At 43.9% G+C, this 15,227-nt stretch overlaps 1 protein-coding gene across 2 annotated transcripts in view; it reads left to right on the top strand.

Moving 5' to 3' along the window:
• Positions 1-15,227, top strand: part of LOC132765915 (zinc finger protein ZFP2-like) — a 40,360-nt gene that overhangs the window by 18,413 nt on the left and 6,720 nt on the right. Inside the window, exons 2-7 of one of the 2 annotated variants that reach the window (XM_060760209.2) lie at positions 719-864; positions 3,474-3,521; positions 5,906-6,030; positions 8,902-9,423; positions 9,573-9,815; positions 11,568-14,101. In XM_060760209.2, the coding sequence (XP_060616192.2) occupies positions 5,958-6,030; positions 8,902-9,423; positions 9,573-9,815; positions 11,568-12,211 (1,482 nt within the window). In that variant the 5' untranslated portion in view covers positions 719-864; positions 3,474-3,521; positions 5,906-5,957 and the 3' untranslated portion in view covers positions 12,212-14,101. Of the gene's footprint in view, positions 1-718; positions 865-3,473; positions 3,522-5,905; positions 6,031-8,901; positions 9,424-9,572; positions 9,816-11,567; positions 14,102-15,227 lie in introns of those variants that run through there. The other variant, XM_060760212.2, reaches the window with a different exon arrangement.

Here is a 15,227-nt window from a genome sequence, read left to right as displayed (position 1 = left end):
GGCAATCCAGTCAGAGTTTAAAAACCTTCAGAGCAGCATTTCTCAACCAAGGGGTTGGGACCCCTGGGGCGATCACAAGGGTTGGTGTCAGAGGGGTCACCAAAGGGCATCACAAAACACATTATTTTCTGGTTTTGGGGGTTCTGTGTGGGAAGTTTGGCTAAATTCTATCTTTGGTGGGGTTCAGAATGGTCTTTGATTGTAGGTGAACTATAAATCCCAGTAACTACAACTCCCAAATGTCAAGATCTGTTTTCCCCAAACTCCACCAGTATTCACATTTGGGCATATCGGGTATTGATGCCAAATGTGGTCCAGTGAATGAAAATACATCCTGCATATCAGATATTTACATTACAATTTATAACAGGAGCAAGATTACAGTTATGAAGTAGCAATGAAAATCGTTCTATGGTTGGGGGTCACCACAACCTGAGGAACTGTATTAAGGGGTCACAGCATTAAGGAAGGTTGAGAAATACTGCTCCAGAGAAAGAAACTGTGCTCCGCTCCCCAACAGCAGCATATTCCACTACTGAACTGGTTTTGCCATCACAATGTTATTTCTCATATTTAGATGGAATCTCTTCTCCCGTCATTTAAATCTATTGTTCCACGACTTAATCTGTAGACTAGAGAAAACAAGCTAGTCATTTTGATACCCTTTCAAATATTGAAACATGTCCATCATGTCCCTTCTCAACTTTCTCTTCTCCAGGTTAAGCACAGCTCCCTAAGCCGCTCCTCTTAGGACTTTGCGTCCAGACCTTTGGCCATTTTGGTTGCCCACCTTTGGACACATTCCAGCTTGTTAATGGTCTTCTGGAATTGCAAAACCCAGAACTGGACACAGTATTATTCCAGGTGAGGCCTGACCAAAGCAGAATACAGTGGGACTATGACTTTCCTTGATCTTCTCGACACTGTACTTCCTTTAATGCAGCCTGGAATCACAATGGCTTTTTTAGCTGCTGCTTTACACTGTTGACTCATATTCAGCTTGTGGTCTACTAAGTCCGCATCTACACTGCCATATAATCCAGTTTCTGAACACTGATTATCTGCTTTCAACTATATTGTATGGCAGTGTAGACTCATATGATCCCATTCAAAGCAGATAATTTGGATTCAGAAACTGGATTATATGGCAGTGAAGATCCAGCCTAAGGCCCCTTCCACACAGCTGAATAAAATCCCACATTATCTTCTTTGAACAGGGATATATGGCAGTGTGGACTCAGATAACCCTGTTCAAAGCAGATGTTGTGGGTTATTCTGCCTTGATATTCTGAGTTATATGGCTGTGTGGAAGGGTCCTAAGACCGCTTGTTCCTTTTTACATGGTCTCTTTTCCAGCTGGGTGTCTGTCTTTATCTCTAAATTTCACTTATTAATTTTTTGCCCATGTATAGTACTTTATATGTTAAACATTTCACCCTATTTAAATTCATTTTGTTAGTCTTAGTCCAGCTCGCTTATCTGTTAGTTATTTTGGATTCTGATCCTGTCTTCTGGGTATAAGCTATCCCTCCCAGCTTGGTGTTATCTGCAAATTTGACCCCAAATTGGGAGTAGATTCACTCATTTTGTAATTTTGGATTTTCGTATTTCCTGTTGAAACAAATATGTGTACCAAGTTACATGTTTATGGCAGCCACAAAAACGAGGTATAACATTTACTCTCAAGGTAAAGACCACACAATTAAACAGGAAATAATACTTTCAAACCAGGAACAGAAGATGCTTCAATTTTTGTTACATAGTGTAATTGTTCTACAAAGTGCAAGAATTGTTGGACAAGATCTGGAAAATGTAAACTAGACAAAAAACGCATGTCCTACACTACTAGATAGGTTGTAGATTATATTATTATTATTATTATTATTATTATTATTATTATTATTAACTTTATTTATACCCCGCAAAATCTCCCGAAGGACTCGATGCAGCTTACAAAGGTCAAGGCCGCCGACAACAACAACATACAATACACAATAAACTCGTAAGCAATTAATAAAACATCCAGCAAAACAATAAAACAATGACACTGTGACGCAATTAAAACCAAAGGTAGATACGGTCCAGCAGACCTCTTGAATTCTTTTTATTTTACTGGCTTGTTTTTTAAAGGCCTTTTAACAGTTTTTAAAAGTTCTAATGTTTATTTATTTTAAATATCTACAGTCTCTCTCTTTTTTAAGGAATATGATTTTGTGTTATTGAAGGTTTTCATAGCCAGAATCTCTGGGTTGCTGTAACTTTTCCGGGCTGTATGGTCATGTTCCAGAAGCATTCTCTCCTGATGTTTTGCCCACATCTAACAACCACCATGCCAGACTACACAGAGAAACCATTGAAACCCACAAGCATGTGGACAATTTCAACAGAAAGGAGGAAATCATGAAAATGAACAAAATCTGGCTACCAGTATTTAAAAAGCTCTAAAATCAGGACAATAAATAAAGAGCAGTACTCAGGAAAAAAAACAGTGAAATTCCAGACAGGAAACAATTAGGGCCAGCTAACCCCTCCAAACAAAGGATTCCCCCAGGCAGGACTCGGACAGTTTTTGAAGTTGTAAAGCCATTCAGTGCTAATTAAGGTGGCCAATTGCAACATTTTACCTGCTTCAGACATGAGTTCTTTCTCCCACCCTGGGCATTAAACAGATAAATAAACCTCACTAGCCTAGTTTTCAACAGACCTCACAACCTCTGAGGATGCCTGCCATAGATGTGGGTGAAATGTCAGGAGAGAATGCTTCTGGAACATGGACATACAGCCATGTTCCACCGAATATGATTTTATTCTTTGCTGCTCAGTATGGCTGCTGATGTCATCTGTCTAGAGGTGATGGTTTTCATTTGTATTTTAATAGTTTATTATCCACTGGGTGACCTTGCAAGCAAATCAGGGTCAGGCCTGGATAATACTTGGGCAGGAGACACACTTCCATTCAAAGGAAAGCAAACCTCTGAATCAGTCTTGCAGAAACAAAAATCCTCAACAATTTCAGAATAGTGTCTAGTCTACAATAAGACAAATGGTGCAAAAATAAAGCTGCACATACTTTTTTGCTATCAGATGGCGTATCATTGAAGCTCATACAGAGTAATAAATGCATACATTCTTTAACACAGATGGAATATTTTCATCCACCAGAGTCAGCTTTCATTGCAGAATTTTTACCCATTACTTGGACTTGCAACATTGGCATTTTAATACATTGTCACTTACAAAGAGCATAAATAGTGTTGCTTTTTTTGTCACTTTTGTATACGATTACACAGCTCAACAAAAAAAGTGTTTTATCTTTGATGTCCTGTTTTTAGGCCTGTTTCTGGGCTTATTTGGCACACTGATTCAGAAATTGGGGATATCATTGGACCTTTTTACCATGTGTTTTCCCTCTGTTTTATGCTAGCGGGTCATTTAGTTACTGCTTTTTTAACCCAGTAACTTCCGCATTTTAGGTGCTGTGTAGAAGGGCCCTCGGTGAAGGATCCAAGGCGGGTTCCAGTGTAAGTAAAAACACAATTCAGTTAAAACGGTTAATGCAGGTTGAGTGTCTCTTATCTGAAACACTTGGTACCAGAAGTGTTTTGGATTTTGGATTCATCATCTCCTGCCTGTATTTGCCCAATTCATTTATGTTCCATATACAGCTTATGTACATAGCTTGGAGGTAACTTTTTGCACAATGCTTTCAATAATTGTGTGCATAAAAGCAAAGTTTGTGTACATTGAACTATCAGAAAGCAAAGATATCACCGCCTTAGTAACCGATATGGACTATTTTGGATTTAGGAGTATTTTGGGTATAGGAGTATCCGAATTCCAGATAAGGGATGCTCTATAGCAAGGATCCTCAAACTTTTTAAACAGAGAGCCAGGTCACAGTCCCTCAAACTGTTGGAGGGCTGGATTATAATTTGAAAAAAATAATGAATGAATTCCTATGCACACTGCACATAACTTATTCGTAGTGAAAAAACACTTTAAAACAATACAATAATTAAAATGAAGAAAAATGTTAAACAAATATAAGCTTATTAATATTTCAATGGGAAGTGTGGGCCTGCTTTTGGCTGAGGAGATAGGATTGTTGTTGTTGTGTGCTTTCAAGTAATTTCAGACTTAGGTTGATCCTGAGCGAGGGCCGGGTAAATGACCTTGGAGGGCTGTATCTGGCCCTCGGGCCGTAGTTTGAAGACCCCTGCTCTATATTATAAATGTTTCTAAACTTATCTGATATATAGTCCTAGTAAAATGTCTAGAATAGTTTAAAATACATTTCAGACTTAACAAAGCTAAATGCACTTCCTATTAAAGAACATTCTGCCTCACTCATTTAAAAGCTGAAGACCTGTTTAAATAAAATTCTTATATTAAGCTAGCTGTACTTGGCCACGCGTTGCTTTGCCCCTCAGAAAACAGAGGAATTCCAGTCATGAATCAATCTGTGCTAGGGAACACCTCCCCACAAAGGTTTCCCACTGGCAGGAGGAAACCAGGCTTTTAAGCTGCAAGGCTTTTCAAAAGTAATCAAGGTGGGCAATTGCAACATTCACAGCTGGCTCAAGTAGAAAAGAGTTCTTTTTTTCCACCATGGACCTTTCACATATCTTTAAAGAGAAACCTTTCACAGGATGGTAAAACATCTGGGCGGCCCTTTGGGGAACATTCTTGGAGATGGCCTATTCTCTCACTCTGGAAGTGACTTGTAGTTTCTCAAGGTTTGGGAGATATGAGGTCCCCTCAAATGGGCAGTACATTTTTATTTATATAGAATGTCTGCAGGTATGTAGCTGTGCATATGTATGTGTGTTTATGTTTGTGAGTATGAGTGTATATATATGTGTGTTGGTGTCTGCAGGCATGTGAAGGAGGGAGGGAAGGTAAGAAAGGAAGATGGGTAGGTCCAAAGAGAAGGAAGAAAGGAAGAAAAGGGTCCCGTGGGGGTGGCGGGTGGGGGAGAGAGCGCGGGGAGACCCCCAAATCAGGGGCCTGGGGAAGCCGAGGGTCTGCCTGCCCAGTCCACTAGAGTCTTCCATTCTCCTTGCAGGTTTTTTTCCCCTCGTGCAGGAGAGAGGTGGGGCCATGGGAGCTGTTTCTGTGCATATGCTGTATTGTCTTTTAGCTTTTGGGGTTTTTAAGTCCTTTCCACTGTGTTTTTATGAGTGATGGTCACTTGTTGGTTTGATAGATGTATTATGTCCAAATTTTGTGTTAATTTGTCCAGTGGTTAGTTATGTGCGTCCCACAAACATTACATTTTTATATATATAGATGACAAGTGTGTGACTCATTCTCTTTCCTGTTCCAGAAGTAAATGCATACGACTCCAAATCAGGTCCAGAGAAGCTCAGTCTCTCCCCTCTGCTGTTCTCCATATTTCATATCCTGCACCACTGTTGAAAGGTGTGGAAGAATGACTTCTTAGATCAGTGGTTCTCAATCTGTGGGTCCCCAGGTGATTTGGCCTACAACTCCCAGAAATCCTAGCCAATTTACCAATTGTTAGATTTCTGGGAGTTGAAGGTCAAAACATATGGGGACCACAGGTTGAGAACCATTGCCTTAAAGAAGGGGGGAAACTGGTTTTCTTTCCACTCACTTCCTATTTTGTCAACTTTCCACATAGGGGCATAATTTAGTGGTATTCGAAGAACCTGGCTAACCAAATTGTACATACATTCCATTGATGTAGGTGGGTTTAGATTTAATCCAAAAGCTGGGACTAAGCATTTGAGCGATAGGAGAAATCTCTTGATGGGAGTAGCTGTTCAACATTACAACCAACCAAAGCAGACTGAGAGATTCTAGGAACTGTAGTCCAAAACAATAGCTGTCTCCTAGCTAAGATGTTTTCCTAATCTGTTATTTCCTTCCTTCTCTCCACCAGGATTTTGTCCTTCTAAGCCATCTCTGATAAGCTGTCTGGACAAGCGGAGGCTATGTGGGCCCCTGATCTACTAGAGTACCAGTACCAATACCCGGACAAGAAGATTCTGCCAAATACACATACAGGTGAGGCATTGTGATACAGTAGATCAGGTCTGGAAGAGAAGCTTCATGAGGAATGGCTCAGGGTCCTGGGTATGTTTAGTTTGGAGAAGCATGAAGAAGAGAAGGTTGAGAGGGGACTCGAAAAGACATGTTTAAATATTTGGAAGGATATCACATTGAGGGGACAAATGTGTTTTCTGCTGCTCTGGAATCTAGGGTCTGGAGAACAAGCCCTATGAGGAGTGGCTTGAAGTGCTGGTCATGTTTAGCCTACAGAAGACAAGGCTGAGAGGAGACATGACGAGGGCCATTTATAAATATGTTGAGGGGAAGTCATAGGGAGGAGGGAGCAAGGTTGTTTTCTGCTGCCCTGGAGACTAGGATGTGGAACAATGGCTTCAAACAACAGGAAAGGAGATTCCACATGAACATTAGGAAGAATTTCCTAACTGTGAGAGCTGTTCAGCAGTGGAACACTCTGCCCTGGACTGTGGTGGGGATTCTCCACTACTTCCCACCAATTGTCTCTTAACAGAAAATTTTTCATTTTAAATGACCATGTGACATCATTACTGACATTCAACCTTTCTGAACGCAGTCCACTTTCTTGAAATGCCATTGCCGTAGTTCTTCAGCATCTCAATGGTCTGTACTGGGCTAGACTGGGTTATACTGGTCTACACTGGGCCCATAACCCTTGTTGAGCGAGTGGGCTTATTATCAAAAGACACTTCTTATTAACGTACAGCAGAGCAACTTATCAGCAGCAATGTGATCCAGCCCAAAGTGATAAAAAGAACAAAAAAACACACAGAGACAAATGTTATCTCTTCCATAGGAGGCTTTTCTATGTGGTAAAATAATATGGTTACATTATTTACAAAAATAATGTTTCCATAACACAAATAAAGAAATACATAGTAGCTTTACACACAGCAGCCTTCACACTGGCGCTTTCTCACACGAGGTTTCTCTTACACAGAGGTTTACCTCACACTCCTCAGGACGACACCAGCTTTGGCCCACTGACTCTAACAGGCTTTTGGCCTACTCACGTTCCTCAGGACAACACTAGCTGTGGCCCACTAACTCTAATAGGCTTTGGCCTACTCACTCTCCTCAGGACAACACTAGCTTTGGCCCCCACTGACTCTTAACAGGCTTCGGCCTACTTACCCTCCTCAGGACAGCATTAGCTTTGGCCCACTGATTCTAACAGGCTTTGGCCTACTCACTCTCCTCAGGACAACACTAGCTTTGGCGCCCACTGACTCTTAACAGGCTTTGGCCTACCTACCCTCCTCAGGACAGCACTAGCTTTGGCCCACTGACTCTTAACAGGCTTCGGACTACTCACTCTCCTACTAACTCCTTCAGTACTTGACTCACACTTTTGTAATCAAAAATACCCACTTAATTTTTAATATTTCTGAGAGTTATTTTTAATAACTCTCTGCCCTGGAGCATGGTGGAGGCTCCTTCTGTGGAGGCTTTTAAACAGGCTGGATGGTCATCTGTTGGGGGTGCTTTGAATGCGATTTTCCTGTTTCTGGGCAGGGGGTTGGATTGGATGGCCCGAGAGGTCTCTTCCAGCTCTAGGATTCTATGATTCTAGGGATACATCCACACTAACCACTTAATTCAGGCTGAAGCCAGAGTTTGAGAACGCAGTGTTTAAATAATGCAGGGCATGAATTCCCACAGCAACCTCATCCTTAGCGGAAAAATTGAACCCCATAGTTTGTCCCATCTGTATCTATATCTCCATTTTCCTATCTTATCCCAGCCCACTTTGTTCAACTCTTTGTTTTTAACTTTTCATCTTCCCTCATACCCTCTGTTTACCTCATTGTATTATTTTTCTTTTATTATTTGTATTTTATTTGAGTTATTCTCTGCTGTATGTATTTTATCTTGTCGTATTTGTCGGGCTTGGCGTCATGTTAGACGCCCCGAATCCCTGTGGGCAGGATATAAATAGTTTAATAATAATAATAATAATAATAATAATAATAATGGCAACACACATTAAAAGCTTTAAACTGGGATGAGCAAAGCCAGGGCATATTCTACAATATATAGTCTGTTTTGTGCATCATTGCACTTAAATGTAAATCACCTTGCATGGTAGGAGCCCCCGGTGGCACAGTGGGTTAAAGCCCTGTGCCAGCAGGACTGAAGACCGACAGGTCGCAGGTTCGAATCCGGGGAGAGGCGGATGAGCTCCCTCTATCAGCTCCAGCTCTTCATGCGGGAACATGAGAGAAGCCTCCCACAAGGATGATAAAACATCAAATCATCCGGGCGTCCCCTGGGCAATGTCTTTGCAGACGGCCAATTCTCTCACAACAGGAGCGACTTGCAGTTTCACAGGTCGCTCCTGACATGACCAAAAAAAAAAAAAACCTTGCATGGTGAAATCAATTCCAACAGAATGCAAATCACTCTGCGGATGCCATACCTGTGCTGATGTGCTTCAGCAGAGATGGGACAGGCCTGGGCAGAAGCAAAACACCTAGGGAATCAGCCAGTTGATCTTTCCAAACAGATAATGCAGTTGGGTTGCTGTGAGGTTTTCGGGCTGTATGGCCATTCTCCAAAAGCATTTTGTCCTTACCTCACCTCTGAGGATGCTTGTCATAGATGCAGGCGAAACGTCAGGAGAAATGCCTCTAGAACATGGCCATATAGCCCGAAAAAACCCACAAGAACTGAATTTTGTCCTTATGTTTCGCCGAAACATCAGGAGAGAATGCTTCTGGAACATGGCCATGCAGCCTGGAAAACTCACAGCAACCCATTGATTCTGGCCATGAAAGCCTTCGACTATACAGCAAATGCCATATTTTCACGGCCAACTTTCACTTTGTTCCACCTCATGCACAACTGAAGCAAACGTGTACACCGAGCTGCCAGCCATTCGCAGCCACAGCCACCCTGTGCCTCAAGCCATGATGTCCCCAGCGAACGCCAACAGAGCGAAAAGGGCCAGGGGGATGTCCTGGAGCCCGGCAGAGACGGAAGAACTCATTGCCATCTGGGGCGAGCCAATAGTGCAAGAGCAGCTCCATGAGTCGCATAGAAATTTAGATGTGTTCGAGAAAGTGGCGGAGAAGATGAGAGCTATGGGCCGCGACAGGACAGCCGAGGAGTGCAGGACCAAGACCAAATCGCTCAGGTCGAAGTACAGGGAGGCTTGTGAGCATATTGCCCGCAACGGAAGGGCCTCAATCTCCATGCCCTATTTCGATGAGCTAGACAACATTCTTCGAGGGGATGGCACTCTACAAGTTAAGCGTATGCCACCTACCACCGGCATCCAGAAAGTAACGGTCGGCCAGGCATCCACCAGCCAGCAGCAGGCAGATGGGACCATGGCAGAAGGTTCCCAGGAATTCTACCAGAACTCTCAAGGTACAGCAAAAATGCACAAAGATGGGTCAGTGGGCAGGATGGGAGGAAATGCCCTGGTGTTATGCCATCCCCATCCCCAAAGAACCTTTCCCTCCAAGGCATACAGGCAGGTAATAAGGTGTGCATATGTGGTGTTTCCCATACCACAGGGGACATGCTCGATGCCGTCGACTCAAAAGACAACATCGTCCTCCTCAATCCTATGGAAGACATTGCAGACACAGCCTCGGCATGTGGGGAAGCCTCCTCAGTGTACTCAAAGGCAAGCACCCACCCTCCTCCCTCCCCTGTGGCAAGATCCGCTTCGCCCGCGAGTGAGGAGAGCCATGGAGAGCAGGCTGCCGAGGGTCCCGAGAGCAATCTGTTGTGGACGTCAGCGGCAAGGGAGCAAGGTAGGATCCTCAATCCATGAAAACTAACACACACACACGCACGCACTATCAAAAACTATCTTAACAGATTAGAGAGATGATTGGCCAAAACTTACAGAATGAAGTTCAACAGGGACGAATGCAAGACACTCCACTGAAATGCAAAGATACAGAATGAGGGACACTTGGCCTGATAGCAGTACATTTGGACAGGAAGTTAAACATGAGCCAACAATATGATGCCATGGCTAAAAAAGCCAATGGGATTTTAGCCTGCATAAATAGGAGTATAGTGCCTAAATCCAGGGCAGCCATGCTACCCCTCTATTCTGCTTTGGTCAGACCACACTTGGAATCACACTGTGTCCAGTTGACAAGCTGGAATGTGTCCAGGGGAGGGAGACTGCAATGATCGAGGGTCTGGAGAACAAGCCTTATGAGGAGCGGCTTACAAAGCTGGGCATGTTTAGCCTGCAGAAGAGAAGGCTGATGGGGACCATGGGATCACAATATGGGAGAAGTCATAGGAAGGAGAAAGCAGGCTTGTTTTCTGCTGCCCTGGAGACTAGGACACAATGGAACAATGGCTTCAAATGACAGGAAAGGAGATTCCACCTGAACATGAGGAAGAACTTCCTCACTGTGAGAGAGGTTCAGCATTGGAACTCTCTGCCTTGGAGTGTGGTGGAGGCTCCTTCTTTGGAGGCTCTTAAGCAGAGGCTAGATGGCCATCTGTCGGGAGTGCTTTCAATGTGATTTTCCTGTTTTTTGGCAGGGGGTTGGACTGGCCCACGAGGTCTCTTCCAACTCTGTGATTCTATAGAACCTATAGGATCACGGAGATTGAAACGACCTATGATTCTATGTATACAGCACCTGGCATGCTGTGCCACCCACATCAGTTATATTTAGAATCATAGAATCAAAGAGTTGGAAGAGACCTCGAATCAAAGAGTTGGAAGAGCTACTAGATCACTGTAGCTTATGGCAACAGTGATCTAGGCACGCGGGAAAACAAAATGGCGATATTCACAGCAAATGAGGAGTGATAATATTCTTGTTTCTGCAAGGAAAGTCCGCAAAGGATATTATAGAATCAAAGAGTTGGAAGAGATCTCATGGGCCATCCAGTCCAACCCCCTGCCAAGAAGCAGGAATATTGCATTCAAATCACCCCTGACAGATGGCCATCCAGCCTCTGTTTAAAAGCTTCCAAAGAAGGAGCCTTCACCACACTTCAGGGCAGAGTTCCACTGCTGAACGGCTCTCACAGTCAGGAAGTTCTTCCTTGTGTTCAGATGGAATCTCCTCTCTTGTAGTTTGAAGCCATTGTTCCATTGCGTCCTAGTCTCCAAGGAAGCAGAAAACAAGCTTGCTCCCTCTTCCCTGTGACTTCCTCTCACATATTTATACATGGCTATCATATCTCCTCTCAGCCTTCTCTTCTTCAGGCTAAACATGCCCAGCTCCTTAAGCCGCTCCTCATAGGGCTTGTTCTCCAGACCCTTGATCATTTTAGTCGCCCTCCTCTGGACACATTCCAGCTTGTCAATATCTCTCTTGAATTGTGGTACTTGCATCCCCTCAGCTTATAGGAGCTACTATTATTAGAGACACAGATAGGTGGCAGCTTCACTGCCGGCCAGAAGCTGTCCCACATCCTCTTGTGACCATCCCACAAATCATGCATCTTTCCCATTGACTCCATACTCAAGACCCATAGCCACCGAGCAGCATGAGCGTGGCATCACCCATGTGTTTCTCCTCTTCTAGGGGCCCCTGTAGCCAATCGGATGGCTATGCTTCCCCCATCGGTCAGGCTGGGCGAGCACCGCAGGAGGAGAGACAGGAGAACCGTGATTGCCGCCACATCCTCTGCAACGGACCGCATCCTTCAGCACTCAGTCGCACAAATGAAGGCACTCATGGAGCATCTGGAGAGGGAGAGGATACAGCAGCAGGAATACCTGGACAGGGAGAGCGTGCGCCAGCAGGAGCTCCGAGACAGGGAGAGCGCCCGCCAGCAGGAATTTCAAGAGTGGGATGTGGAGTTCCGTCAGAGGCAGTGGGAGCGGGAATGCAGGGATCGGGACCGCCTCAACGAAAACATTGAGGCACAGACAGTGCTGCTGGCCAGGCTGGTGGACATCCTGGAACAGAACAAAGGCTGTGTCTGTGGAGGGGGGAGGGAAGTGGCCCATGGCCAGGCATCCACATATATCCCCGTGCCCCAGGGACTGGTTCCTGCCATGGAGGTCGACCCCCAGGAGATCCACTACCAAGTTGCAGCCACTCCACCACCCACCCGTTCCCAGGTGGAGCCATCAGAAAACTCCTCTCCTGCCGAGCCACCGAGTCTCAAACGCCCAGGGAGACCACTCAGATCCCAAACGCGCCATAGCAAGTTCTCATCATGAGTAGGCAGGGTGCCAAATAAGGGACCTCCATTTAGTTCCAGAGCAGTACTGCGGAACTTCTCCCACTTCTAGCTAAAGTACCGCGTTACAGCTCCTATCCTCCAGCTAATCTAATGCAACAAAAGACCCGACACAACTGTATGTTTTAAAATGACTATGAATAGTATAAAACAGCAAACATGAAGGAGCAAGGGGGAACGCATACAGGGGAAGGCACGCATCAGGTAGAGGGGACCGTACACTGATCCATGGGTTGTAGAATGGAGGCACTCAGGCACTGCAGCTGCTCCTCCTCAGCTCCCATACTCTGCTCAAGTCAAGGGACTGAAACGCAAGAAGACGTCAGAAGAGGGTGTTGTGTGTTTTGTGGCTTTAAGGCCGTGTTCTAGCAGCATTTTTTCTAACGTTTTGCCGGCATCTGGCTGGCATCTTCAGAAGGATCTGGAGGATGTTACTACTTTGCAGGAACTATACAACCCGTGGCATCATGGTGCCATGCCGAGGACTTCCATGGTAACCCAACACGGGCCCAAATCCCACTCATGCTCCAGATACATTCCCATGCACTCTTCTGGCTGACATTTTCAGAAGGGTCTGGAGGATGTTACTACTTTGCAGGAACTATACAACCTGTGGCATCATAGTGTTGACACCAAGCACTCCCATGGTTGCCCATGCTCCAGATACATTCCCACGCACCCTTCTGGCTGGTATCTTCAGAAGGGTCTGGAGGATGTTACTACTTTGCAGGAACTATACAACCAGTGGCATCATAGTGTTGACACCAAGCACTCCCATGGTTGCCCATGCTCCAGATACATTCCCACGCACCCTTCTGGCTGGTATCTTCAGAAGGATCTGGAGGATACCATTCTGCAAGATCTATACAACCCATGGCATCATGGTGCCCACACCGAGCACTCCCATCGTTGCCCAGCATGGGCCCAAATCCCACCCATGCTCCAGATACGTTCCCACAAACCCTTTGTGATGTGCAGTGGGACTCACTCGGTGTCCTCTCTGGGTCTTGGTAGGCAATGAAACGGGCATGAGGGATTGTATGACTCCCCTTTCTTCCACAGGCTGCTAAAAAAAAAGGTTTTTTAATTTTTAATTCTTCCAGAGTTCTCGCTTTGTTTATCCCGGTCCACTCTCAGTGTTTTCTTGCACAGCGGAACATCCTTGCTGTTTGTTTGATTTTACCAGATTTCTTACACCAAAATGGACTCCCATACAGTTTGCATAGGCATTGTTAATCTGCTGGTGCAGACATGCTTTTTCCCTCTTTGGTTTTGTGTGATTTTGTTTGTTTGTTTTTCCACAGAAGACAAATTTTATTTGCTTCCCTGGTTCACCACCTGCTTATGGAAATCGACTTGCTTTTCTCATTCCAATTCTGTTGATTTTGTTGTTTTTATTGTTTTTCTTCTTCTTGAGCATTCTGTTATATTATGTTTTCCTTTCCCTTGTTCTCTTTGTGTGATTTGTTTTACGATTCCTAAGATTTTTCTTTGATTCCATTGTTATATCCTTAAGGTCCTCCTTAATTCCGATTTCTGTTTGAATTGACTCTTTCTTAAATTCCAATGACATTTGCAAAATCTACAGCGTTGACTTCATTTGGTGCTAATCGTAAATAATAATACAAGATAAGAACAAAATGCTGTGTGGAGTTAATTGACAATCCCACCCTCAATCAGCAAGGAACATAATTTATTCACATGTTAAAATAGACTTAGTTCTTGTCTCTGTTTGGAATGTGGACTGCTCTTCTCCTCCTCTTTAGTTTTAAGTTGCAGTCTTTACAGCTCTGAAACATTACTCTTTTCTTAGCTTTGGGATTATGGAGAGCTGTCATAGAATTATTAATAAAGTGTTTGTATGATTGTGGCTTAGTCTTTCCTTCCAGTGCTAGACACAAATTGAAGGATGGCCTCACTAAAAAAAGGCGGGATGGTTTTTAGCTAATTTTCTAGTTGATTTAGATATTTGACTTTACATAAGTTGTGGTGGTTCCCAAACTCTACTCTTCTTTTACTTTGATGTATCACGCAAATAAAGGGTATTTTTCATAGAGTTTATTTAGCTTGGAAGCTGAGGCAAATATTGCAGAGAAGCTAAGATGGCTGAATGTGTTGGTCATGGCTGGAATCATTGGGTTGCTGTGAGTTTTCTATGCTGTATTGCCATGTTCCAGAAGCATTCTCTCCTGACATTTCACCCACATCTATGGCAGGCATCCTCAGAGGTTATGAGGCCTGTTGGAAAATAGGCAAGTGGGGTTTATATATCTGTGGAATGTCCCGTGTGGGAGAAAGAGCTCTTATCTGTTTGAGGCAAGTGTAAATGCTGCAATTAATCACCTTCATTAGCATCAAATAGCCTTGCATTTTCAATGCTTGGCTGCTTCCTGCCTGGGAAATACTGTCACAGAAATGCTGGACCACTCTAACAACTATCATGTCAGACTACACAGAGAAGCCATTAAAATACACAAGCATGTTTAAGGATTCTCTTCCCAGCCATTGAGGAAAGGTTGTAGACTGAGAAACTGTTTCTGAATTTGCTCAAACCAATGTGCACACCTCAATTTTCAAAACCCAGAAACCAAAAAAAAAAGAAAAAGAAAAAGTATTTGCTGCTGAATGTAATACACAGTGGTGAAAAGTGCATTCTTTGCAATTTGGCCAAAAAAAGGTGCTTATTACAGTTGCTGTGTGTTCTTCTTTAGAAACAAAATTGTTTGAACACCAAAGCTTCCAGCAATGGAAAAGAAAACCTTGGGATGCATCTATGAAATAGAAAGAATTTTAATTGCTTTGGTCCAATGCTAAGGAGTCATGCGCTGTAGTTTTACAAGGTCCTGAGCTTTCTCTGCCAAAGAATGCTGATGTTTACCAAACTCCAAATCCCAGGATTGTATAGCATTAAGCCAATGGCAATTAATTTGGAGCTGAGGTCCCTCAAATGGGAGCTCCAGGTATTCCCTTTTGTTTTGGCTCAGCACTAAGGTTAC

The sequence above is a fragment of the Anolis sagrei genome, chromosome 2, assembly GCF_037176765.1.
Source record: "Anolis sagrei isolate rAnoSag1 chromosome 2, rAnoSag1.mat, whole genome shotgun sequence".
Classification (NCBI taxonomy): domain Eukaryota; kingdom Metazoa; phylum Chordata; class Lepidosauria; order Squamata; family Dactyloidae; genus Anolis; species Anolis sagrei.
Note: the sequence above shows the minus strand (reverse complement) of the source record. Positions and strands in the feature narration are given on the sequence as shown.